Source organism: Anopheles merus, chromosome 3R (assembly GCF_017562075.2).
Source record: "Anopheles merus strain MAF chromosome 3R, AmerM5.1, whole genome shotgun sequence".
Lineage (NCBI taxonomy): Eukaryota > Metazoa > Arthropoda > Insecta > Diptera > Culicidae > Anopheles > Anopheles merus.
The window spans coordinates 6736355-6763203 of NC_054084.1; the positions used below are offsets into that span (position 1 = coordinate 6736355).

At 47.1% G+C, this 26849-nt stretch overlaps 2 protein-coding genes across 9 annotated transcripts in view; one reads left to right on the forward strand and one right to left on the reverse strand.

The window, feature by feature from the left end:
- The window catches only part of LOC121595873 (potassium voltage-gated channel protein Shaw-like), a 57044-nt gene that overhangs the window by 19603 nt on the left and 10592 nt on the right, over positions 1-26849 (reverse strand). For 4 of the 5 annotated variants that reach the window (XR_006005210.1, XR_006005209.1, XM_041920205.1 and 1 more), the window contains exons 3-8: positions 19287-20953; positions 15637-15754; positions 8478-8672; positions 8157-8375; positions 6517-7120; positions 6212-6301 (exon numbers count right to left, since the gene is read on the reverse strand). Coding sequence is in view for 3 of the 5 variants with exons in the window: in XM_041920205.1 (XP_041776139.1) it covers positions 6212-6301; positions 6517-7120; positions 8157-8375; positions 8478-8672; positions 15637-15754; positions 19287-19489 (1429 nt within the window). In the remaining 2 variants the exon portion in view is untranslated. The remainder of the gene's footprint in view (positions 1-6211; positions 6302-6516; positions 7121-8156; positions 8376-8477; positions 8673-15636; positions 15755-19286; positions 20954-26849) is intronic. The other variant, XM_041920206.1, reaches the window with a different exon arrangement.
- LOC121595875 lies at positions 23874-25161 on the forward strand. Of its 4 annotated transcripts, none has more exons than XR_006005211.1 (3): positions 23874-23899; positions 24007-24164; positions 24249-24378. XR_006005211.1 is itself a non-coding variant. In XM_041920208.1 (3 exons), the coding sequence occupies exons 1-3, from the start codon at positions 24136-24138 to the stop codon at positions 25003-25005; spliced, it is 753 nt and encodes a 250-aa protein (XP_041776142.1). In that variant the 5' UTR covers positions 24053-24135; the 3' UTR covers positions 25006-25161. The 4 variants fall into 4 exon arrangements, 3 of the variants coding, with proteins under 3 accessions (XP_041776142.1, XP_041776143.1, XP_041776144.1); XM_041920208.1 differs by lacking the exon at positions 23874-23899 and adding an exon at positions 24432-25161 and having other exon boundaries at positions 24053-24164; positions 24228-24377; XM_041920209.1 differs by lacking the exon at positions 23874-23899 and adding an exon at positions 24432-25161 and having other exon boundaries at positions 24053-24164; positions 24246-24377.

Genomic DNA, 26849 nt, shown 5'->3' on the forward strand with positions numbered 1-26849 from the left:
GGTGGAGTGAGTGAATGAGTGGAAATATACAAAAAAGGGGGGGTGGAAAGCGTTTCATTAGCGAAAGGTGAACCTGATGGTGTGGACATTTTATAATTCGTTTGAATATTTCGTAGAACGAAGCTTGGAAGTATTTCCATGTTTGCGTGATGTGTGTTATGTAAGGTAAATTATATTTGATGTTCTTAGAATTGGACGCCATTTTGTGAAACTTGACAAGGTTAACTGGAATAAAAAAGCGGGCAAACAGCATCGTTTTTACAAACTACATACCTTTAGGCGCTGTATCACAAACGTTGACAGAGCGCCTAAAGTTATGCAAGTCGCACAGTATGATCCCTTCATTAAAGCGTAATCGAAGTAGGTGTATTTGTGTTGAAAATGTCCATTGCTCATTATGACATGTCGTTTGATCAGCTCAACAAAATGCAATTGGTTAAATAATAAAATTTAATCCATATTTTAATTCACCATTAATCGTGTTAGTATAACAAAAGAAACATGTAAAACCACATCAGTGTAGTGGTCAAAAAGAACAGAAACATATATGTAAACCATACTAACACACGTAAATAACGATTCGGGAAGGGTTCAAACGATCCTTTGACGAGGGATAATCTGATATGTGTTAATCCGTTTCCCGTATTGATCGAAGGCTCGTAAATGTTTAAAACGGTACAAACAGGCAGGGATTCATGAGACGTTGATTGGATAACGGTGACGCGTTGATAAGGGTAATTTTCCGAGAAGCGATAAAGAGTTGAGTTGTTCTTAAAGTTACGTTGAGTCTGGTAGTATGTATAAGCATTTGAAAATATTTTTCTAGCAAATCATTTCAACGTTTGACTACCAAAAGTAAGCAGAATCACTGAACAATACGTTCATCAAAAGCTCCCACTCTAATTCGCAAACAAATTGGTCCATTTTTGTGAATCAATTTTCTCTGTTGACCACTCACGAATAGGTTCTAATTTGTGTTTCCTACTTAACATAATGTAAGCCTGAACCATTTCGAAACACTTTCATCCCTTTCCGTAGAATGTGTTTGCCCTTTTCCACGAATTCAACTTCCTGTAGGCGCACTGGCATTGGCATCCAGTGACAAATGTCCGCCAGTGGGCGAAGGCATTTTGTGCAGAACATTCATCGCAACTCCCGCACCAAGCCTGAAAGTGTTGGCCACCGTAATGAGGGCGTACGGAAGCATTCGCCCCGAATCCATTTGCTGATGAAGCAACCACTTTTAAGCTAATTAACTCAACGAACGAACTGCTCCAAACGGTGAGCACGTACGCTACTGCGTGTGCCCACTGCTTCTCCCGCGGTATCTTGTCTGAGTTCCGGCAAGCTGCCGGAACTGATGTAACGCCGGAACCGATGTTTCTGGTAGCGTTTCCCGGAAAAAACGTGCCCTGCGTTTGCCGTGCGCTCGGGTGTCGAATATCGGTGTTATTTTTCGCGAACCTTTTGCACATTTGTTGCTTCATTACTGGGTCATTCGGAGAGGTTTTGCGTTTTTTTTTTATTATAGCTTGTTGTTTTGGGCACCGCCAAGGAGGATGTTGCTTGCTGAGAGAACTGTTTCCGTTCCGACCCCGACGGGGCTTTCGACAACAACCAAATCCGTTGAGCAAAGCCACGAATTCAAGGCTAGCGCGGAAGATTTCGGCGCTGGTGATAAATGGAATAATCACTGCCATTTATCTTCGTTTCATGCTGTTCTAGGAAAGGGAAGCATTCCATCCTGGTAGTCCTGCTAGTCGCCCAGTAAAGGGTACGTTCTATTGAGGTTGAGGTCCAGGACCTTATCATGCAATGGTGCGTAAAGATTCGTGGGCGAATTTGCACAAATCACTGCCACAAAAGACGAACGAGCCTTCGCCGAAGTGTACTAGCTGGTGAGTAGTTTTGCTGTGTGTGTAAGTGCGACAGCAAAGAGCGAGAGCATGAGAGCAGCTCTGATAAGCTGAGTAACGAATTAATCATGTTAATCATTCTGACCACTGAGTGTTAGGTGGAGTGCGCACAAAAAGCCTCCACACCTGCCATCATACGACGCGCGCTTGACTAATTACTGATGTGCATGATTACGTCAAGCAATCAAGCCGTTCGGTAGGAACCATCAGCTAGAAGCATTCATAAATCAATCTTCTTGCTTCTTTTTGTGAGGAGATGGTCCTTATCGGAACAAAAAAGTGTACAACTTTAATTTAATAAAAAGGTTAAGCAAAGATTGTCGCAAAAGGGAAAAACAAGCCTTCGGCGCTGTAAAAAGCTCTTGTCAACCATCTGTGTTTGGCTGGTACAACTAATGAGATTTTGATCGAAAATATTTCACCAACTGGTAGCAAAAAGCTGGCAGCTTGAATGCTCGAAATGCTCCAGTGCTTCACTGCGGCGCAAGAGTGGCCGGGGGTTTCCGGTTTTGCACGTGCTGTGCGCGCCCGGAAACTCCCTGCGGCGAACGAGGCACGAAAAAAGTCGTCGTGCAAGCGCAAAGTAAACTTTTTCCCTCACCAAAAAATGGCAGTGACAATGCCAGTGGTTCGCTCTTGCTTGGAGCGTGTGGCTGTGTGTGTGTGTGTGTGTGTGTGTGTGGTGTGTGTGTGTGTGTGTGTGTGTGTGTGTGTGTGTGTGTGTGTGTGTGTGTGTGTGTGTGTGTGTGTGGTGTGTGTGTGTGGTGTGTGTGTGTGTGTGTGTGTGTGTGTGTGTGTGTGTGTGTGTGTGTGTGTGTGTGTGTGTGTGTGTGTGTGTGTGTGTGTGTGTGTGTGTGTGTGTGTGTGTGTGTGTGTGTGCCTTTGTGAGTACGCTTTTGCATGTCCGCACTGCAGCGTACTGTCTGAGCGGCGTGCTGAACTGCCGAGCACGTGTGTTCCGGCGCTACGCTTACTGGAGGAAGTACGGATGATGTATGACAGATGACAAGTGTGCACACCGGTTACTGGCTACAAGAAGCTGACTGGTTTGCCTTCTTTAACTAAAGTTTGTTTTTTGGGGAGGGTGGTGAGGGTTGAAATTCGCTCCGATCCGAGAGAGCATGGATGAAGCTTGTTAAGCGAGGTGGAAACCTTTGAAAAATCCGGCTCGAAGGACCAAACGTTGAGATGCTACAATTGCTTCAAAGCGTTCGTACACTCACACTGGTAACAGATGCTGCTTGTTTCTTCCCATACCTTTCAACAAACCCAATCAGTGTTTAAATATTGATTCATACAGTTTGACCTTGAGGTGAGGATACATTGGAGTGCTGGCGAATGAAAAGGCTCTTCCTAAAAATACTGTGTATTCTTCAGTCAGCTCCAGTATACAAAATCGTGTGCCAACTGTGTTGGGCTGTCTCGGCCTCGCTTTATTGTTGTTGTGGTCGTAAAAAGAAATAAATCCAGACGGGCTGGCCATACTATTGCGAGGCTCAATCAAAAACCGAGCAATGGTATGTGCACGAGCAAATACAATGAACGTCGTCTGCACGGTGAGACACAGGCGAGAACCTTTAAGAGGACCGTGTCGGCGTCCAGTGCTGGGAGGGGAAAATTGTATTTACACAGTGCCTTTTTGTTTGGGAAGCGAAAGGAGAGGCACCGATCTATGTCAACCACCGTCGCTGTTCACTTGGTTGCCTTTCCTATTAAGAGCAGAGAAAGGGCTAACCGGCGTGAAGATACTGTTCCATTGGACCCTTTCCAAACCAAGTCTGGTGTTATTTTTGATCATTTCTCTACCGCAAAACAAAGAGCTGTGTGTGTGTCTGTGTGTGTGTGGGGGTTTTATTTTTACCCTGCAAAGAATGGCGACCCATTCCCCGGCAGGGCAGTGGAAACATTATTTCTGCTCTCAGAAAACAATAGCCCGCTCCTTTTCATTGTAGCAGCAGCAGCGAGTGTCGTTTTTGTTTGAAGTGATTTTATTTATCACTTCCGTTTGACACGCTTCGGTCCCACCGGTGAAGGGGGGGAGGTGGTAGGGCCCACACAGACGCGCTCGAAGGAGGTCGCGCCCGATGTCACCCTTATAGCACAGCACAGCGTGACTGCTGTTGCTGTACACGTCCTCGTAACCATAATGTTGAGACTCGCTTGCAAACGGAAGGAAACGACACGGAGTCAACTGTCATGTTAATTATTTCCACCCGAGGCACATTTGGCCACCAGGGGCATTTGGTTGGCTTTCTTGCACGGACCCAAAGAAGGGATGTTTCTACAGTTCAATCGTAGCCGAGCGGTACCGATCGGAAGGACAATAATGGTTCGAGCTTTTGTTCGTGAGCTGCTGCGACTTCACGGCCCAGTGGCTAATTCCGATGGATGGTTCGGTGCGGAGGCAAATCTCACGGGACGCGCCATTGGCCGCACTTTGTCGGATCGTTGTAGGAGGAGCGATGTTGGTGCGTCCGGTGTAGCAGCAATCATTTCCTTTCGCAAGTTCACATTTCCCAAAATTGGAATGTGGAACTGAGTGGTGGCTGGTGAATGGTGGTGGTTTGGTAGTAGGTTGGAAGTGGGTTGCCTTTGGGGAGGAGTGAAAGTTTTGGAACAATTATCGAGAACAGACGGTACCCTGCGGCGGGTGTCGAAGTGGTCGTCCGATGGTTGCGCATTGCTGGTGTTTTGGTTGGCTGGGTGGATTAATGCAGTGGAATCCCCTTTTCCCCCGATATTCTCCAAGGGATAATTGGACTTGGCAGGTTGGCAAATCGTTGTTCGGGAGGGATGGTGTGCGAAAATGTAAATTAATTTATTGAAACACAAAATACGATTACAGAAGCGCTAATTTGACGCAGCTAAATAATAGTAATTATGTGTCATTTGGGCTGAAAATGAAAGCTAGTTCATTGATTTTATACCAATTAAGCTTCAATATTATCGATACCGTGTGCCACTTACTGTCAAGTCTTATAGAACCACTTATAGCAATTCAAATATGACCATCATTAAGGGGTAATTTACCTTCCTTCACTTATCAAAGCTGATTACCTATTGAATTACTATTCCAATTCTTCTTGAAATGTACAGGCGAAAGGCTTCAGAACAAAGCTTTCCTAGCCAAATGCAGCAAACAAAGAAACCTCTTGCGGGTACGAAACGGAAATGAAAGACATCGAATCAAACGAAAGCACAAACAAGCTCTGGCTGAATTGAATGAATAATCGAAAAATAAAGGAGTGTAAATATTAACTTGATTGAAGCGACGAGCTTAAAGCAATGGAGAGGAGACATTAAAAAAAGCTTCTGCTGTTGAGGTCTGAAAAAATAGCACGTTCCCCGTCTGGTGGTTGAAAATTGAAACGAGCAAACCTAATTGACAGAACGGCTGAAAGCTGCAGAAATCTATTTGAAACCGAAAAAAGGGAGGGAAGAATAAAAAATCGTAGCGTTTTTGCTGGACGATAACGCGGACGAAGAGGAAATGTGGTAAAAAAAACAGGCGAATGAAAGTTGCTTTCGCCCGGGGGTTGGAGTTGCTTTCATTTTCCCTTTTATCGATGGTTATCGATAGCGTGAAGGTGGTTAATAAAGCGTTGAATGGATTTCTTGGAAAAGCACAAGGCAATATGAATGGCTGCACGAAGAATTCTCTAGTGGAGGGAGTTTTTAAGGGTTGTGAGTCGTACTCGAGGGTTTGTGTTAATGATGGCGATCGTTTTTTTTTCTTTAAGTCACTGGAAAAAAGAAACATTAGTCTAAAGCGGAAGCACGAATCATTAGGAGTCTAGAAAATGTTGGTGTGAAAATGAGCAATGTGTGTGATGTTTGACACGATCGTTTTAACACGCACTTAAGCCACTAAAACTAAAGCTGGCGTGTCGAAAAGCGTGTCTATCTTTTTTATGTTATTTTGTTTTGTTTTGTGTAGGTGCAAAAGGGTTCCTCACACACGCACTTTAATTTGCGCGAAAGAACGTGTTAATTGCTTCTGCTTTCCGTTGACTTGTTCGTCGTGGCGTTTGTATTTTCGCTGTGTAAAAGATCGCGTGAGTAGCGTGTGTTACATGAGCCCGTGCGGTCTTAGCAACCCACGGGAGACCCGCTCTGCTTCTGCTAGGCTTGCTAGTGGAGTCTAGTGAACCTATCCGCGACGTCTGCACCGAACGCCCTGTTGCTATGGGCGCCTGTTGCGGTAGTAGTGGCGTACAGCGGTTTTTGGGAGGCTAAAAAGGTGACAGCGCGCACCAAATGGCACACATCGGCGGAATAAAGCAAAAAAAACTTACCGATTTTCGGGCCCAGATCCTTCGTCTTCACCTGGTTCATGCGGCGTGCCATCGGGCCAGAGCCGGGCATACCGATGCCACCTCCTTGACCTAGTCCGGCACGCGGGAAGCGCGAAGCGTTTATGTTTGTGGAGCAATTGCAAGCGCATCAGCAGCAGCAGCAGCAGCAGCAGCAAGAGCAACAAAGCAAGGCGAAGGGTGTGTGTGTGTGTGTGTAGGAGCGATAAAGCAAAACGGGGGCGAAAGACAGAGAGACAATTTTTGAAACGGCAACACATAATAGCGGTTAAGGTTGGGAAACTTACCGGCTGTGCGGGGTTGGCGTGGTTGCTCCACCGGCAGCACGCGCCTTCGCTTCTTGGGCAGCTTGGCGCGGGCCTGCGTGTGCGAGTAGTACATCGCAAAGTTACTCACGATGACGGGAACGGGCAGGGCGATCGTCAGCACACCGGCCAGCGCGCACAGCGCACCGACAAACATGCCGATGTACGTCTTCGGTGCCATATCACCGTACCCGACCGTGGTCATCGTGACCAGTGCCCACCACAACCCAAGCGGGATGCTGTTGAAGTCGTTGTGTGGATTCGCCTGGATCCGCTCGGCGTAGTAGACGAGGCTGGCGAAGATCACGATGCCGAGCACGAGGAAAAACACCAGCAGCGTCAGCTCCTTGGCGGACGCACGAAACGTCTGGATCAGGATCTTGAGGCCGGACGAGTGGCGCGTCAGCTTGAACAGCCGCATGATGCGAATGATGGAGAAGAACTCGAGTATGTCCGCATTCTCCAGATGGGAGGCGAACCGCTGCAGCACCAGATCCACGTAGAAGCTCAGCGTCGCGATGTAGTCGATGATATTTACAGATGACGTGACAAACTCGCACTTGTTCGGCGAGGAGATAAAGCGTACCTGTGGGATGGGTGAGCGTGTGTGTTTGTGTGGGGGGGGGGGGGGGGGATAAAAAGAACATTAAAGCAAGTATTATTTTTTGCTGTTTACTGAAAGCAGCCAAGGTCCTCTCTAGAGGACCCGCTAACGATTCCCAAGTCCTGCTGAGGCGTTTTATTCCCTTTTTCCAAGCAATTTATCGTACGGTCACACTCAGCGTGCGGTCCAACCGACGACACAGTGGTTTCTGTTGCGCCACCCGCTGTGAGCTGTACACTGCACTCGAACCCTTGGTGCTCGGTGCACCTCAACCTCAGCAAAGTCCGCTACTTTGTGGCTCGCATTACTACCCACACACACACACACCAACTCTCGGCTCGTGTGACTCATTTACCACTAGCACGGTGAATGGATTCCACTGAAAAATGCCACCCAACCATTGTCCATTGTCAACAAGTGACAAGTTGTTACCGAGTGTCATTGTTCCTGCCGTTCGTCCCACTCGGGAACTGGGTAGCACGGTGTTTGTATGGTGTGTGCGAAATTACATTACACTTTCTTCTTCTTTCCTTTCGTCCACCTTCCAGCAGCCGGCGTGAGTAATGGTGCAACATACCACTCCGGGCTCCGGGAAAATCTCTCTTTATTGCCTTCATTCATTGTCTTAAGGATTTGCGGTGTTCTGGCAGGAGGGTAAACTTTAGCTTTGCAGCCATTTTGCTTCCCGTGCTTCGTGGTGGGATGATCTGGCGGATTTCTTTCAATCCCGTCTTTTTCTTGCGGTTTGTCGCAGTGTTTGCATCATGCTGCCCGAAGTGGCTTAGAGCACACAATTTAATGGCTCATTGCAGCGAGGACAGGAGCTAGACGGCATTAGTCAGCGGTGGAAGAATGTGAGCATTTTTTCCCTTTCAGCATTTTTCTTATTAAACTTTCCCAAATCGGTTTTCTCTAAAACATCCCCCCACACGAAGAATTTCCAATTCAACTTTACCATCCCAAAAACCAAAAAAAGCTGCAAACTCACGATGCTGCTACCCCCGAGGTTGCTACTTACCAAAATTTCGAACGTGAACCACGCATTGCAGACACACTCGATGTAGAAGAACGCGACGTGGGCGTTCGTTTGCGTCTTGTCCAGCACCCAGGCCGTGCTGCCGTTTGCCGTCTTGACCGTGATGTTGCGTATGACCGGCACCCGCATGTCCGGGTGCGTCTTCAGGCAGAAGGACAGGATGGAGACGCAGATGAAAAACACCGATATCACACCGATTATCTGCGGGGGGTGAGAGAGTGAAGGGGGGGGGGGAGTTAGGAGAACGAACGTGTGCGTAAGGCGTCACTGGATGGCGTTAATCACCCCGGCCGGCATACGTACCTTGGCAGCGTTGGAGCTGTACGGTTCATCGAACAGCGACCACATTTGCGGTTTCATGTGCTGCCACCAGGAAACCGTACCCTTTAGATAATCGTCCTCGTAACCGAATTTCCTAGCTAGCTCCTCCTCCGTCGGTTTCTCCGTATCGAGATCAAGCCGTTCCAGCACGGCGAGCGTTTCCTGCGTATCACGATGCTGCGGAAGGAAGGACACAGAAGAAAAAAACAAGAACACATCATCAGAAGGTGGCTGTGAGGTGTGCGAGTGAGTGAGTGTGTGTGTTGCGAAGTGGTAGAATGGAATTAATTATGCATCGATTTCGGGTAAACAAACTTAGGCTCGAGCCTTTGGGGAGTTCGCTCTTCACACTGCGGCGACTCTCATGCGCCGATCGAATCGATACGAGACGATGATGGTGTTGTTTGGTGTTTTTTATCGTATTTTAGCAACCGCACACACACGCACACGGTTGTCCTTTTCGATAGGAAGCTGTGGTGAACTGGCTTCGAAGTTGTTGGAGTTGTTGCGCAATGATACTCTCCCGCAGGGCAGTACGATTCGATTAGCTTGATTCGGTTTGAAGGGTGAGTCGTGTGTGTTGTTTTTTGGACTTTTCCCAGCACACCATACCAGACCATATTGAACATTTTCGTTGAGGTTAGGAGTGTCATATTAGTTAAGCTTTAAGATATTGAGGGACAAAAATGAGCTTAAAACGGTCAAATTATATTACACAACGCCTAAATGTATGCAAAATGACTGCAACATTGTTTTAATGGTGCCTTACTGATTGCTTATTTTTAGTTTTATATTTTATTTTGTCTCAAACTCACGAGCTCTTTTAAAAGATTCATATAACTATACCTATATTTTTTCCGAATCAAAAACACACAAAAACCACAGAACGACAAAACAATGAACTGTTTCCGGATTAGATGAACAGCGGTAAGCTTTCCGGGTGTTGTGGTTTAGTCCATCGGATAATACTAGCTAAAACCCGGGTGTAGCGAGCGTGCTAACCAATGTCAAAGCTCCCAACCCAATCCCCGGGTCCCATATTCCGGGTCCATAAATTCTGCACCCGGACCACGCCCGGAGCGAGTCCCCACGGGGCAAACCGACGGGCTGCCGTGTGGAAGAATATTACACGGCTCAATAAATCATTACCATAAAATGAGAGCGGAAAGCCACACCGTCAAAACCGAGGCCCCGAGCCAGTGCGGTGGGCACGTCCCGAAACCCGCCGCACTGTGGTCTATGAAACGATTATACGGAATGTGATGACGTCGAGCCGCCAAATGGGGACGTTGCAGAGCAGGATTTAGAAGAGGTAACAAACCGAAAAAAAACCCTCACTACCCAGGGTAATCATAACGAAAAGGGTAGGCAGCTGTTGGGCTTCCCAGGGATAGTAGTTGCAGTAGTAGTAGTAGTGGCACACGAGCCCTGGTCTAGGACACGGCTCGTGCCCATACGTGGTCCGGGGTGCGCTATTTGCGTAAATAATAAACGAGAAATGATGACGACATTGCCGGCTCATCCGAGACCGTACGTGCGGTACGTGTGGACGAACGGCAACGTGAAGGCGAAATACATTATCCTGGGCAAACAGTTTCGGACGACCGGGACGAGACTTAAGGCTCAAGTACTGGCGCCACCGGCAGGTTAGGGACGATAAACGTGGACGTTGGGCGTCGCAGCACGGATCATTTGATGCGGACATGATGCGCCCTGTGGAACCAACGGTCACATCAAGCCCAAGCCAAGCCAGACCAGTCCAATGGTCTGCACTGCCAGCCATGTCCGGACGAAACTGTAAATTTTTCAAAAACCCTTTCCTCCAATATGTGTGTGTGTGTACACGCGTCCTGTCCTGTTTCTGTGCTTGATAATACTTTGTAGGCGAGGCCCGAATGGGGCGGCCGAAAAGCCATTTCTAGCAATTCCACTGGCGCCTGCCTGAGGGATTGCAGACGGTAAACAGTTTCACTAATGGAAGATAATCATTCGGCTCGACGAGACGAGACAGGTTTAGCACTCGAGGCGGTTGGTTGGATCGCTCATACCGTGGCGATTGAATATTCCACAATGTTTCGACATGTGTGCATGCATAAAGGCTTTACGTTCCTCATTTAGAGTGAAGAACTATCGTTCCGTTCTTAGAAGCGCTCACTTGAAACACTGGCAGCAATCTTCTAGCGCCTCCTTCTATTCATAACGCTCAATATGCCATCTCGGCTCGAGCTACACGTGCCCTTAAATGTAAATATTTTCATCTGAAAGCCCCTTTCATCGCCTCAGTCTCGGTAATAGCCACGAAACTGACACCAATGGGCTGGGGTGGCACTAGCGAGGCGTGTGAGTGTGTGGTAGCATCGGTATGCCGCAGCGCGTTTTCCGATCCTCGATGATGGATTATCTATCGGCAGCGTGACAGATTGGCGGTTGCTGCTCGTTTGAAGAGGAAGGAAGCGGATGTTTGTGTTAATGTTTGCGTGCGTGTGTGTGTGTGTGTGTGCGTGTCTGTGTGTATTTAGCTCTAGCTAGATGTTTGAAGGTCGTGTGGCAAGCGGTTAGGTGATACGTTTGAACGCCTACAAATTGATTGTCAAATGAGTTGGGCAAACTTTGGTGTCGTTGTGGCAAAATGTGGCCAAACTCGTTTGCTCAGCATCATAATGTGATTTTAAAGCGATGGGATAGGATCAGAAATCGATTGTTTTATTAAAAGTGGCGCAGAAATGATCATGAAAACCGATTATGGCATAAATTAGCCATGTTGCGCCTAAATATATGCAATGATTGTGTTTGATGCGTTGCTTCGGTGTATACGAGATGGTTAAAACTAAGTTGAATACGTTTGCACTATCGAATACGTAACAAAATTTGTATGTCATATGAATGAAGCATATCAATTATTTGTTGAGTAGTTTTGTCGTACATTATTACACCCATAAACGAACGAATTTAGTAGGAAAAAAGGACAAAACAGTTTGAGCGAGTTACTTTGCCAATAAATGAGTCTAAAGCACAAGTTTACACATAGAAAGGGACAATTTACATTCCAATAAACGATGGAGCTGCACATTTCTAGTGCTAACGATATTCACATAAAAAGGAACGGAAACATACTTTCTCCTGGCAGCAGCTGGCTGGAGAGTTGCAAGTTTTCAAATCTTTTTGCCGAACTTTATCGCAGCAGAAAAAGTGAGGAAAATTTGTAAAGCATTCTAGAGGACAGGGAGCTCACGTACACACGCACACACACACCCACCAAACAATAGTCATATCTACACAAACGTTACGCTGGGAGACGAATGAATGGGTTGAAAAGTTGCTGGCAAAATTGAAAATACTTTCCACCCGGCAAAGCGTTCCCGTGCAGCATCTATTTCGCTTCCCAGCTGGAGAAGCTGCACCGAAAGGCTGATAATCGGAAGCACCTTAAAGAGCCCGAAGGGGGCTGCGTTGTTTCGCTAGTTTCGTTTTGCTTCTTCCCCCGCTGGGGGGGGCACGTCGGTAGCATTAACATTCACGCAAGCATAAATTCTTGAGCGAAAAAGTTTTGATTCGTTTGTTTGAATTCCACGCTGGGTGCGGAGCGATAAAAGGGGCTTTAGCTTTTTAGGGCGAAAGGATTTCTTGTGCAAACAGGTTATGCTTCTTGGCGGGAGGTTTGCCAAGAGAGAGAGAGAGAGAGAGAACGGATTTCGTAAGAGGAGAGCGGAATGCCGAAGCAGACAGTTCCCCTTTGCGAAGAAGCCAAATCATATTTGAGCAGCAAAGTTTGCTCGCGAGATCATTGCTCGCAGCCAGCAGAGTGGTATTGTGCATTATACACTTTAATCATTTACTTATCGAGCCCGAGGGGGGCATCTAGGGGTAGTTTAGAATTGTGTGCTGTACTCTCAGCGAATGAATTTAGAGTAGGGTTTAGAGTGATGCTGTTCTGCAAAGAGCAATGTGTCACGTCCGAAATCGCTTGCAGTGTTTAATACACTTTGCAAATTAAAGCTGAACTAAGCAAAACTAAGCTTCAAAGTGGCTTCCAAGGTCATATGAAGGTAGTGCAGTACACTTTGCTCGGCAAAATGCATAGTTTCAGGCGAGCAGTAGAGTTAAAGGGAGAAGTCGAAGAAGAGAATCAAAGTACAATGAATCGCCTAAAGTTATGCAATCCTCTTAGCTAATTAGTGTGATTTAACTTTGCTAATAAAATACGGTCAATTTTGATTTGGATTTCATTTTCAGCTGATTTGATACGATTTTATTTTTCCAAGAAATGCACTCGCAGGACGGGCACGAAATCGGCAATCAATAAAAAGTTTCCAGAAACATCGAAATACCGTGAGCCTTCTCTTGGATATTTATTTTTCCCTGCGAGTGCCGCAGTGTCGATACCACATGATAAACGGTTCCGTGGAAAAAAGCAACCGATACCCAAAATTGTTTACCATGGCGATACAAAATCACGCCTCTTATCCTCTTATTTGCATTGGGAGCGAACCCCTCCCACGGTTTTGGCGTGCCGTGCGGTGCGTGATAAAGTCTTGAAACTGCTTCATGATAAAGGCGGCACTTTGCCAGCTTCGGCACCGTTCCCGGGGTGTGAGTGTATCATCGTGCGAGTTCACCGAAAGCTACCGACCCAGGGCGTGTGTATTGTTTCGCTTTTTCTTGTGAAATGTAAATCTTGTCGTACCGAGCCAAACACTCCCGGGTACCCGGGTTATCTTTACTGCAGCAAAACTGGTTTGGCTGGATCGCACCACACTGACAGTTCCCGTTGAGCTTTGATGTGTTTCGTTCGAACCGGTACGGGGAGAGCGTGAATTCTCGATACTCGTCTCACAGGCATGCGATCCAATTTTCCATAGCGATTGCTAGCTTTTCGCGGTCATGTTATCCAATCGTCATCAAAATATTGCGCCCATGTTCGAGGGCCGGACTCGAGCCTTTGCTCAACGCGCTAGCCCAACTGACGAAGTCACACCAACACCACCGTGGGGTTGTTCTTCGATTCGAAGCGATGGAGTTAATGTTAACAAATCACGTTCCGTAACAAGCTCCCGCTCATCAATCTTTCGTCGCTCGGTGTCAGAACGGGGTCGGCCGAACGGGGAAGGAAATATGTAAACGTATTCGTGTTGGATTTGGACCGCCTAGCTATCTAGCATCGTTGCACACATGTACAAAAAAGAAAAGCGTTTGCCTGGAAATGAGCTTCCTGCGTGACGTTCTGGTGGCGAAACGGGCGCAACATTCTCGCTGTGTGGCAGGTGTGAAAAAATCAAATTATGGGTTTTCATTCTTCGATCGTTCGCTTAGCTGTGATTGATATCGAGCCTCGACTATTAAGGGGTACGATGAAAGGCAGTTTTTGTTTTCGGAATGGCAAGAAAAAAGATTTCACATAACGCGGATTTTAAAGCACAAACAAGAAGTGTTCATTCACTTTAACTTTGTTTGGCGCAATGTTTCATCACTCTTAGTAGAGCTCTTTCTTTTGATGTAGAGGCGTCTTGGAATCGAAGCAGCGGCGAGGTGATTATGCAGCTGAGTAAACAACAGAACCGTTGTTCGTATTACAAGAGGGTTGAGGGTACGTTCGCGGTACTGATTGGTACAGATCATCAGTATCGAGCGTAAGATACATGAAACTGAGGCGCAATAATTCAGTTTAAAACATTCAATTGCACTGAAAGGGTGAAACCGATACACCGATGAGCGCTGTACCATGAGGTGGATTGTGCTGGCAGTGTTTTATGCGTTCATTTTGCTAGTGACAGTGCAGGGTTATGAGCTGTTTCGTCGCCGACACACGTTAAATCACACAATGCTGTTTGAGATGCCTTCGATAATAATGAATAGAAATAAATAGCGGAAAAAACTCATTGCGTGAAACAAGTGATAAAAGAAACGTGAAGCATGAAAAGTTCAATCTCGTGATGTTCGTGGTAACTGAACAAAGTGTGAAGAATAAAATTAAGATGTAAAATAAAACAGAAACTTCTGCCTATTTTAATTCGTTTGTGGACAATATAAATGGTAAAAAAATCAATTGAATCCGTTTATCGATCGTGCCCCAAAGCCATTGCATTCTCATGTAACGATTTATGACGACATGATTTCGGTGTGTTCTGCTCGACATGATAGTGTTGTGTGTGTAATTCCGTCCATTTTCCCCCACCCATTCGCGTATTGATTGCTTCCCCTTTTGTGTGGCGTTTTGTAACGATTTATGTTTTGCGATTTCGATTAAAATTACATTCGTGCACGTGTAATTTCGATGTGTTCAGCTTGTTCAGCCCCTTTCGCACAACATTCGCACACGCACCCGAGGGGGGGGGGGCTTATTTCACCTCGTATCGTTAAGTAAAAAGCGATTTGTTGCGAGGCGATTTCAACACACAAATTGCCCCGCTGCTCGGCTGAAGCTTGACACAGATATATCGAATTCTTCGGCGGTCCTGCTTGCGTATGTCCTTGAGAACGAACGCGCACACAAATTGCGCGGCTGGCCAGAACGCTTGCCAGAAACTCGGCCTGTCAAACCGGCGTGTCTCATCACATGTGGGGCAATTTCGCTCCAATCACGACCAGGCTCGGGATGGCCGGAAAAAACAGGATGTATGACGGCTCGGTGCTTGTGTCAATTTGCCGCACCGTACCGTTGACCGAAAATGGAATGCCTGGTGATAGATGTCGAAGGCCAGCGCAAAGTAGCTGTCGTCCGAGCGTAGTTGACGGAGCGGGCCGGATTGATGTAGGTCTGCCATGGTACGGCTGCCACGGTATGATTGGGACTGGGCAATGTTTGTCCTGCTGTTAAGGTTGCCTTTGCTATCAATCAGAGCAGAATTAGGAACCATTCATCATGCGTGCACGCTGACCATGAAATGGTCATGGCTGTCCTCGTGACCTAGGTGGGGAGAACGGTCGGTTTTGGGCGACTGTCGGCCAAATAGTGGCTGGTACTTTACAAATCAATCATATCTAACGATTTGCCCTTCCCTCCCCTTCCCCCCCCCCTGGCGTCGTTAGATGATATTTCGAATTCAGTCAAAGTGTGTTTGTTGCGACATAATTTCCCTTTCCTGTTGGGGGAGCGGAGGTTCATTTTGCCCGGTTTTGTGTTTGGCAGGGATCATTTGCTTACCTGCGTGTAGGTCATCCAGCAGCACGGTTCAACCTGGTTGGAGTCGAGACCCCAAAACTCTAGCTCCTCCTCGAACAGCGGACCGCAGACGTCGGTTGGGTAGTGCAGCTTACCGGTGCTGTAAAACGGGATTGGGAAAAGCACAAAAAAAAAGATAAAGTAGGTAAAATGGATTGGTCTATTTGATATGGTGATTGCATACATTTAGGAGTAAGTGTTTGTTCGCAGAACGAGGCTAATATAATGCCGTTTGCATTGCAGCATGTTAACATACATTTAGGAGTCGAAGAGATTGAAAATCAAACGCCTGAAAGTATGCAATCAGCACTCAGACTCAGATTAGCTTATCTTTTTATTTTGCCCACTTAAAGAAGGATTTTGAAAGAAAACCTGAGTGGTTTTAGCACCGGGTTACAGTTTCAAGTGAAACTTTCTCTCAGGAAACATAACTTTTGGCACATTAATAACAAAAATCCCGTGGAGAACCCTCATGTCTGTGTGCCCTGCTGCAACAGACATTTGTTCTCAGTTTCCACTCTGCAAAATTCGCTTAATTTTCCTACATGCCGGCTCATTTCACCGATGAAATTTTTATGAAAACTTTGCACTCACGCACTCACGCAGCTCGGTGCTCGTTGCTTTGCTTCGATGTACACATGCATAGGAAAGAAGAAGAAAAAAAAAAGCAAACCCCGCTGGATGAAAAATTCAAGTGAAAATTCATTACGTGGAAGTAACCGCACGCCGGTATTATTTTCAACCCTCGATGGAGTTCGCGTTTGTGACTTTGGATTATTTATGGGGCACCATAAATGGACTGCGGTGGTTTTTTCGGTGGCTCGGTATGCGCCATACCATCGCGCGGTCATACATAATCCACCGCGTGTAAGCGGCGAGGTGGTTGTGCTCTTTATTTTATTAATCAAATGTTTCTGAAAATTGAGGGTGCAAAGCGAGTGAGTATGGTGCTTCGAAACGCTTTTATACAAGATGCAGCATTTGGGTGAAACTTGGCAACCGACAAACTTACAAGTGCCAATAGTTTCCAAGAGGAAAGAATGGTAACAGATGCTATTTGCAGTGTGGTTCGTAGAACTTTCCCACAATGTAAGTTTTTTGTACAAATCTTCAAAATCCAGCAATGCAAAGTAAATTGAAATCTATAGCTTCAGAGCAACAAACTTGCACATTAACTCATCGCTTAGGGTTACTCTCTACGTTGGCAAGGTGTGCCTTTATGTAGTTACCAACGTTTCCAAACTCAATTGCACTCCAGCATAATCAAGGGAATGATGTTGAGGAACTCCGTACTCAGGCTGCGAAGGCACTGTGCACTGGACGGAAACACAAACTTCCCAAACATCTCTTCCCTGCACGCTTCAAAATATATTCCAAAACACTAAACACTCAAAGGAAGCTGAGTTACTGTGTTAAATTTGCCTCTTCCTTTACTCACACCTGCCCCGGCAGGGCTACACTCCTACTGCCGAAACAGTCCGAGAAAACAGTCGCCGGACCCGTATATTTATGGACCCGTAAATTACCAGCTTCAAATTTATTTGCGGGTGCAAAACTTGCCCCTAGCCCAAAATTATGAGTGTCTGGGCGGTCAGGTCTGGGCAGCAGCAGGGTGTTCGCTTATCTGGTGTTTAAATTTGCCCGCCCGCTCGGAATCTCGAGGACTCGCCCGGACATCGCCCCGGAAACTGTGTAAACCATTTATTTGCGGGTGAACCTGTTTCGTATGATTAAATGTGATGGGGATGGGGCATAAAAGTACTTGCCAGTACTCGCGCAGGTAGAGTTTGTATTTTCCCCGTATTTAAGTCGCCGTAATTTGTTACACTTGTTTGCACTTTCGCTTTAATCTGGTAAAATATTCACATCATCAATTTGTTGTGTGTGTGTGTGTGTGTTGGTATTTGGGTTGGCACGAGGGAATAGCGCAGCAGAGGGTTGGATAGAAAGATCTGCCCGCTTGAAGGGAGTGAAACCGAACGAGATCAGTTTGTAGCTAAGGAAACGATACAACACATATTGTGTCTATACCGTTGTAGCTTCAGGCTGCAACGAACCGTAAGACACGTGTCGAACACTTCCTGCCCTCTTCTCCACACCGTCACAAAGCATTCTTCTCGTTAGCTATATCTTACCGCCGCCCTATCTTTTGTCTGTACCGGGAATAGTTTAATGAAAGGTTTTCATAACTTTGAAGAATACATTAAAAATGGAGCGTAAAATGGACCTTCTCGGGGGGAGATGAGGCACAGGACAGGACGTTGTTTAATATGAAATGGGCGCTTTGGAAGCATCGAGCTCACCCGCTCGTACCCGGTAGATAGGCAATCCCCCAGAACCAGGTGTAGTGTGTGGTGCTTAAAGTTTTTGGGGCAACTCGTTTTTCATCCTGCAACTGGCTCCGCTGGTTTTTTGGCGAGCAAACTCAAACATCGATCTTCCGAAAGGCGTGCGCTCGCTAGCCGTCCTTCCTGTTGACGCTGCGGGCAATAAAGCACAGAAGAGGCGGGAGTAGCTCGCTAAATAATTCACCTGCCAGCACAATCCTTCGGCACCCGTACTGTTCCCGCTGTGCCGTACGGTGTGTCCGAAGTTTGTGTGTGCGATAAGCAGGCTCATTAGGGGTTTTTAGGCAAACTCAGCTCAGTCCCTCAGCATTCGTGTGAAAGATACCGTTGTGAATCCTTCCCACTTTTAACGCATTCACGGTAGGGGAGGCGAGTTTGGAGGGCTTAGGTGTGTGTGTGTGTGTGTGAAAGGAGCAGGAGAAGTCCAACATTCAGCAGAAACAAACAACCGGCAGGTACTCGTGCCTAGTGCCGCGCTCGCGCTGTCATCGTTTTCGGCCGAGGTGTGGACACTGACGCCTGAAAGTATGCAAATTCTTTGCATACACACACACACACAAACACACACGCGTGTCATGCTGCATTCCTCACGGTCCAGTGATTGCAGCGTGAAATGCGGAAGTGTTCCGGATAATTTTCACACCGATCGTAGCTGGAGCTTGCCGAGAACGTTAACAGCCACTAGCAGAGGGTCCCGTACGACTGTAAAACGTATGTGCTAATCGGCTTGAAATCGCTGAGGTGTGTAATTTTCCAGTGTACAGTGGATGTGGGAACAGGGTTTGGAATAGACCGTCCAGAGTAACCATATGATAGTGAGTCATAAAGTTTGTAGGAAGTGTGTTGGTATAGCTTCACGGAACTAGTTACAATGAGGAATTTATGTGTGTAAACTCTTTAGAACAACATTTACAGAGTCCATTTATATATATTTTCATTAGAATGAGCTGTTAATTGTTCACAATTCATAATACGGATCAAATAAAAGCATTTGCAAAGAAATTGCCTATATTTAGGCGATATTTTGAAGACGCATTCCATCATGAGCTGAGATTGTATATCTTTAGGCTGATATTGCGATAAAGCAAGCTCTCAAATTCTGGGAAGCTTTTCAAATCCCTTTAAGAATATGATTCGGTTTAACATAAACACGAAATGCAGTTACTCACCTCACAACCATTTTATCAAATTTATTCACTACAAGGCTGTACCTTGTTCATTCCCCTGATGGCATTTATAATATTTCATCTCTACACACATATATACACATACATGCACACTTACCGATAATAATTGAGCACCTGTGCGAACACGCCCGGGTGCCGATCGAAGAAGTACTCGTTCAGGATCGGATCGTAATTGGCTAGCGCCTCGGTAAGGCGCGACAGCCGGGTCGCCGGTATCTTCTTGAGCGTCGCCTTGTACGTTTCGTGCCGTATGCCGCCCACGTTCAGCACGACCCGGTTCTCCGAGTCCATAATGTTCATGGTGCGGCCGAGCAGGAGATTGGGTGCTTTGAGCAGTAAATGAATTAAACACCGGGGCCGCCCAGGGGGTGGGGGGAGATTGTTTTGCAGCGTCTCTACCGCAAAAGGGACCGCCGGTTGTTTGCCACTGGAAAGGGCCGCATCCTTCGGCGACCTTGAAGGGTGGTCGTTCTTGGGAGCTGCTGCAGCGGGTCGTACTGTTTCGTAACTTACGCACACTGCACAAATTAAGCAGCTTTAATGGGGACGATAGCAGACACGCGCACACACAGTTTGTGGGTTTGTTTTACGCACGAACAGATTCACTTACTCCGAGGTTCACTTTGTTTCCTTGTACCACACAAACATGAAAGCACAAAAAAGGGATCGTCCCATTTATCGGGGACTCACCGAGAAACATTCTCTACGTGGCACTTATTGTTGCATCTTCTTCGAACTAATCTTCTTGAGCGCTGAACGGTCTCGGAAAAGTCCTTTTTTTAATGGCACAACCGGTCCTTTTTCCGGCGTCTTAACTCACACCGGCTCTTTTTTTTCTTGTGCTACAAACTACACACCACACCACCGATAATTTATTTCTTCTTGTTAGCCACCTCTAGAACGCTTCACTGTAGACGCACTGACGGGACAGAAAAACACCAAACTCACTGCCACGCACACGCACATGCCAGGCGTACCGTCAGGCAGTTGGCATGATCAACACTTTCGCACGTCACGCGTGAATGCCGAATGTGACTCCGCCGGCTGCTGCTACGGTTTAATGCGTTTGCGTTTTCTCATTTCCCGTGGGTAGGCCGGGAAAGCTCCCGGGCGCACCGCGTGTATCGATTGCAACAACGGAAGCAACTTGGGATCGATTTGTCACGCCGCCGGAAAAAAAATGTGACCGCACCGCAACAACTGGAAAGGCTGGTGATGCTCGTGCGATCCCGGCGCGGAGCGGAAATGAAGGCGAAGGAGTCAATTTCTATGGTCACGTCCGGTGCGTATCCCTTTTCGCTTGTGTGAGGAGGCGTGGTACAGAGGATGGTTTAAACGCGCTGGTTGGTGGTGCGGCGGAACGTGTGGCACGGGTCTTTGACCAGGCAGCTACGACGACGGTGGTTTTATGTCTGGATCAAGCGTATAAAGCTCACTTACACTGGCTTCCTCCTGCACGTGCCGCTCGTATTCCAGGAATGTGTTCCTAAAAGTATCTTCACCATTACCCTCCACGCTGAGGCTAGCATTTGGGGCACATTTAGCAAATTGGACCCGTCTCTTTATTACAGCGAAGCCAACAAAATTCAGATGACGACACGGCGCTCCGAGATGATGATGATGATGATGATGGTGACGCTGTGGCCAAACACGGCGACGAAGGAGGGCAATTCCAGTCGACGACTTTGCAAATGTGGAGTCTTATCGTACCCAGGACCCGGGCGCACGCTTCACGGTGACGTTCCAACGGACTGCAGGGATGGTCTGTGGACAAAGAGAGAGACAGAGAGAACGCAAACAGAGAAAGGAATTAACTTTTTGACCATGAATAAATCAATTGAAAGCTGCTGCTTCTGCTGCTCCAGGAAAGTACATGCTTCTCGGAAAACGGATCCAATTTGGCATTTTGGGTGCAAAAGGCGATTAATTTCAGGGCGAAATGTGTTATTAACATCAAAGCAAGTTTGCTCAAATTATAATGGAATCTTAAAACAGGGAAGAAGACGTTGTTTCAGTCTCCCAGGGGCGGCATGATTTGGGTCACTCTCATGCACACACCGCATGACACAGAACCGTTGTTTATCCTCTGCAATAAAAGGGCAAACTTTGAAGATCACTAAAAACAGAGACCGCGTGCGCGTGCGGCTTCTGGCGCACTATAAATCAAACATTGCGCCCGCCGAACCGCGGACCGCCGACCCGTGCGGCCAGTTACGAAAGGGTGATGGTTTTATTGCGGCCCGTTGACGAGAGGCTTGTTTAGAGACCCCTTCGCGGGAAGGTGGCACGACGAGGGAGCCCGGAAGTATCCGGATGCTGCTCATCAAAGCGTTCTCGACTGTGGGGGCCAATGTGGGAGGGAAGGGAGGTGGAAGGTGTCTTCGCCCGAAGAAGACGCAAGTTCCGTCGTAAACTCTCACGGCGCAAAAGCAATGCTGTTATTCCTAGGGTCCTCGTGCTCAAACACGGCTGTACCTCCCCCCTGGTGGCGGAGCGCGCACACTGTTTATTTACGCCAAGGCAAGCGCCGAACAACACGCCACCGTAATGGGGGCTGTGCGCTGGCTGTGCGCAAGAGGGATGGTGGGATGAGTTGTACTAAACACGGTTCTAAAATTGAGGGAGTTGGCCGCGATGACGAAAGCGGCTTCTGGCTTCATTGTATACGGATTTTATGTTTGAAGTGATGCACCACGAGATGGTCGATGGGTTCGAGAGGAGCATGTTTAGTTCTGCTTGGAATGATGCACCGGAGCTGAGTTATGTTTTCTTAAAATGTCTTTGGAAGCGTGCAATGTAAACGAGAAGTTTATTCATAATTTCAGCGCTTTTCGACAAGATGCAATCAAGGACGTCCTAAGACCTGATATCCCTCACCCAGCACGAGAAGAAGGGCAAAGTGGGTAAACCTAATTTCAGATCTCTTGCATCACTCGTTAGATTATGAGCATCATCGTTGGGTTATTTATTTCGTGCTGCGTTTTGTTTTGTTTGGTGAACATTTCTTCGAAGTCCTCCGCAGGAAAGATGGATCATTTTTCATGAATTATAAGCAAAATGATAATTAATTCTCATTCAATCGAACTCACCCAATACAGCAGGGTGTGGGAAGACAAATGATCTTTTAATTCTTTCCCCCCTTCAACTTTTCCATATTATTTCGTACGTCCATCCGCAATCGTTCAAAAGTATGTCTGCCCCGGGACAGAAACTCAATAGCCTCTCACTTCCCACGGAACGTTCAATTAAGATCGAGCGTACAGTTGCCTTGCCGCAAGCATGATATTGGCAGCAAAATATCGCTGTACAAATTGGATTTTATAGGTTTTCGTTTGTTCTAATCACTTCCTGGAATATTCTTGTTTCTTGTTGTTTTTCCCTGCGACAGGGGCATTTTGAAGGGTGTTGTTCGGTAGCACGAGCCTGAGCGTGCTGCGGTCGCTTCCCGAAAGCTTCCAGATGCTGCACAGGAACAGCTTGCGTCATCTTTCTCTAAAAAAAAAAACAGCTACCCTACGTAAAGCAGCAGGCAGTCAGGCATTGGCCGTAATCCGACTCCATTCATTGGGGTCCTTTTTTGTTATACTCGAACAACTTTCTTTGGAAAGATTTTGAAGAAGCCGCTCGATAAAGTTTGTCATTTTCTCGTACGTACTTGGGGGGCCGTTTGGCGACATGAATTAGTTCACTTTTTGCTTCTGTTTCGTTTCGCTCTTCCTCTTTTTCTCTTTTTGTGGGTGATTGAAAGCAGCAGCTCGATATCTCTCTGGAGCCGATGGTTGTGGACTTTGCTTCCACTTCTTGCTCTAAAGTGTTCGCTCAATGCTTTTGAGAGCAGGAAAATATTTGTTCCCATCGATCCCATGGCCTGTATGGGAGAAACTGATGACACACCGAAACGAAACCCACCCTTGGTGGTGTAAGGTGATTGCGCCTTCAAGTAGGCCATTCTTCAGCAGGAGTTTGTGATGAGTTGGTTATATAAATATTATGTCAAGTTTCGCTCCCGTCCCGGGGTCGTTTTAACGGCGAGCGAGAAGCCAAAGGCGATGTCAAAAATCCAATCAACATTACTCGTGTTTAGAAAATGATTCGACAGGACGATCGTGGCTAGCGTCTCCGCTCGGGGAACGTTTGTGACGTTGTTAAAAACCAACCGCACCACAACATGACTGATGATGATGTGAACTATGCCACTAGTGGTACTAGCGATACCATACCAGTGGGTCAACGCTGTTTTTCCCAGCGCTGAGCTGGGATGGAGAAGCAGAGAGGGAGAGAGAGAAGAAAAAACGCATCGGGACGTATTTTGGTGAATGATTTATAAGGGGCTGATGAAGTATGAAATGATGAAAAATAGGATATTATTCGATCCGGGTTCGATCCGGAGCCGAAGTGCAATGTCATAGCGTTTTCATAATTTACGACGCCACACACTGCTGCTAGTGCTGGCTGGCTGCCTCCCCCTGGCCGTAACCAAAGAAGCTCATTATTAGTGTTTTATGTGGCCACCAAAAGTGGCACTAGGAGAAGGCATTAATTTTCTGAAACGGTTCGTAAAGGATGGCTTGCTGTGTGCATGTGGTAGAAATGGAAATAAGGTCATTGATTCGAGCTGAAGAAAGAGAGCAGCCAGTGCTTCGTTAACCTCGATCGATGCTATTTAAAGTGCAGCAAAGTGTGGGGGCAAAACAACATGGAATAGTTGTGGTGAGGGTTACTTATGGCGACTATTTTTGTACATATTGAAACCAGTTGTCGCGAAATTACAAATGTCTCAATTGCATTCCTTTTCCTTTTCTTCATATGCACTCTAGTAACCTGCTACATTTGCTCGTGTTGCTACGGGTTTTCCAAAGCGAGCGAAAGACGCCTCGAATCGATCGTAGTAGACAGTGACGGTTGACAAAGAAGAAAGCCGTTTCCAAACGAGTGCCAAACGAAACATGGTAAGCAAAATGTTGACCATTGGCAAGTAAGTGTGTTTCGTTTCTCTTTTGCATCACCCTCTCCAACTCAAACTCCAACATATTCACAGCTCCACTCGTTTCGTTAGCAGGGTTAAGAGCGAGTACACACTCACCGGACCGAGGTCGAATCGATCAGGCACCGCCAGCCCGGTGAGCCCCCGGGAAACACGGATCCCGGTGGCAAAGGCTACCGCATCGCCAGTGACTGTGTTTCAAACGTAAGGTACAAATCGTTTAAATAAAACACTACTTAACACGCTTTGTATTTGCAGGAAAAAATGCATTCCACGAAGGAAGCTGCACGTCGGTGATGCCAAGTCGCAGCTCGGGTTCGGAAGTCCGGCCGGCAAGGTGAAGGACATCAAGTATGAAGATGAGCCCGAGAAGAGCAACACTGACTGCCGCTGCGATCCGGAGCTGAAGGGTGACGCCTCACTGCATCCCAACTGCACGTTTGTGAACGTTTGCAGCGAGCATTTGCGGAATGGTTCGCGGCACAGATGGCATGTCGGTTCACTGTGTGCGGCTGTTGGGCGATCGATCGCATTATTTGTGCTGGTAGTGGCGGTGATCGTTGTGGTGTGCAATGTTAATGTTTACGCGATATACTGGTTTTTGAGGCAGCACTGGGAGCGAACGGAAGAGGATGAGCTCGAGGAATCAACCGTGTACTACGAGGAGCCGGAAGACGATTCAGCGCAATCGAACGAACTAATTGAGCTGAATCCGAAAATGTTCGGCCTAACGGAGAGTAAGCACAACCTCAGCTTACTGGAGCTGTTGGCAATGACGCTGGAGCGTTTTTTCGGTTGGATTGGCAGTATTTTACTACCGATTGATGAGTGAGCTGTTGATCGTGGTTGTTGGGTTGGTTGAAAATGTAGTGAAGAAGTACCATCATCATCATCCAATAATCAAGTATGTTAAACCTCATCATTGGCTTATAATTTTCCAAGCAAATGTTTCTCAGTGTGCAATAATCATAATGTGAGAGCAAACGTTCGGAACGGCTGTACTCAAATCAATGCTGCTTGCCGCGTAGACATTTCTCCTTCCCATTTCTCAATGACCTTCTGCAGTAATGGCCTCAACTATAAATATGGCCCGCGGTGGGTTGCCGGTTTGTTACTTCCCGTGTTGGTATCGATCGGGTTGGATTTGTTTACCGCAAAGTCCATCAGCATAACAAGTGAACCACATCAAACCAGCCGAGCAAAAGTGGTTCATGTGGCCGCAGTGCCAGAGTGAGCTCAATGTGTACTAAATCAATAAGACCGTTCGAGTGATTATTTCTGATTAGAGCAATAACGCTAGTCGCTGTGGTAAGCGCGCTGTGGTTCCATGAAGGATTGACTGTGTTCTTCTTTGTCTGTTTGGTGGTCTCAAACCCATTTTGTACCGCCACGAGAAGAAACTGTCATCCTCCCGGGCGAGCTAAGCATAATTGTAATCCTCCGGCGCATTCCAAAACCCACCTGATGACACGCCAAATCAAAGGTGGCAAGGCGTGTGCTGTGGTGGGCAAGGTTTTGCTCATCCATCTTTGCACTGTGGTGTCCCACCGGTGGGAGCGATATACTGTGCCGCATCACAATCAATCGATCCAAGCGGGAGGAGGGCATAAAAACGGCACACCAAATCCCTCGGGTAGAAAGGGCAGAGCACATCGTGCACATTGTTCAGACATGCACAGCCGATTTGCAATCGATATCCGGTGACCGGGCGGTCCCGGTTCGTTTGTTCGTTTGTTCCGGTTAGCATTTTCGCCAATGCGGTCACCCCCCGGTGCGTCGGGTGTGGTCGGGAAAAGGCGCACAGCGACAGTACATGTTGGTCTACCGTCGTCCATCTGTAGCGGTTGTAGTGGCCTTTCCACACAAGCTTTCCACCGCTAATCCGATTGTCTTGTTTCCCCGTGTGCCGCAGCGAGCAGCGGTGGAAGACTTAAAGCGCGGCTGCCGATGGCGAAAGATTTAAGCGTCGGTGGATCCATCCACTGTGTGCGGCGGTGAAGCACCAGGGCAAATACGAATGTAAATTGAATCTGAATAATTGATATCGTCTTATTGTCACTTGGCACACTTCCTGTTGTGCAGTGGGTCGAGAGGCGCTTTTTATTCTTGTTTTCTGTTCGTCCTGGTCCTATTTCAAGTAAACCACACCACAGCCACCCCTTGGACATTGTAAAGCTCTGTTAGACAGTGTGGTCTGAGTGGTTTTTGTCTCGTTTGGTGTGTTTCGTTGTGAGTTTTCGCAGTTTCTTGGCACAGCAAAATCGATAGCCAGCTTGCTGGTGCCTTTGGGTCAAGCAGATCTCAGTCAGTCTCTCCGGCTGCAGGATGACAGGATCCTTCTCAGCAACAGACAGCCACAGAAATGAGGTTAAACGAAACAGGCGAATTTAAAGAAGATGTCGTTGTGTGCGGTTTGTTTGGTCGTCTGTTTTAAAAATCAATATCAGTGCTTTTAGTTGGATTAAAGATGAGCTCTGTAAAATGCCATACAGTTCTGCCCCAAACATCCCTCCAGTATTCTTCCGAGTAAATCCGAAAGGCAACAAACACACTCACAAAGATACGACCGCGAATGTTGATGTTACATCTGTTCTGCCAATGCGTCGTCGCACTGTATCTGACACAATTCCGATACACCGAATTGTGCCGAGTTTCCGCCCGCTAGAACCGGGCTGG

What these genes read in the sequence shown, in the direction of transcription:
- LOC121595875 (XM_041920208.1), top strand. Translation starts at nt 24,136, where the DNA reads ATGGTAAGCAAAATGTTGACCATTGGCAA. An exon ending in AAAATGTTGACCATTGGCAA is followed by an intron (nt 24,165 to 24,227) that starts GTAAGTGTGTTT and finishes ACATATTCACAG; the next exon opens with CTCCACTCGTTTCGTTAGCA. An exon ending in CCAGTGACTGTGTTTCAAAC is followed by an intron (nt 24,378 to 24,431) that starts GTAAGGTACAAA and finishes TTGTATTTGCAG; the next exon opens with GAAAAAATGCATTCCACGAA.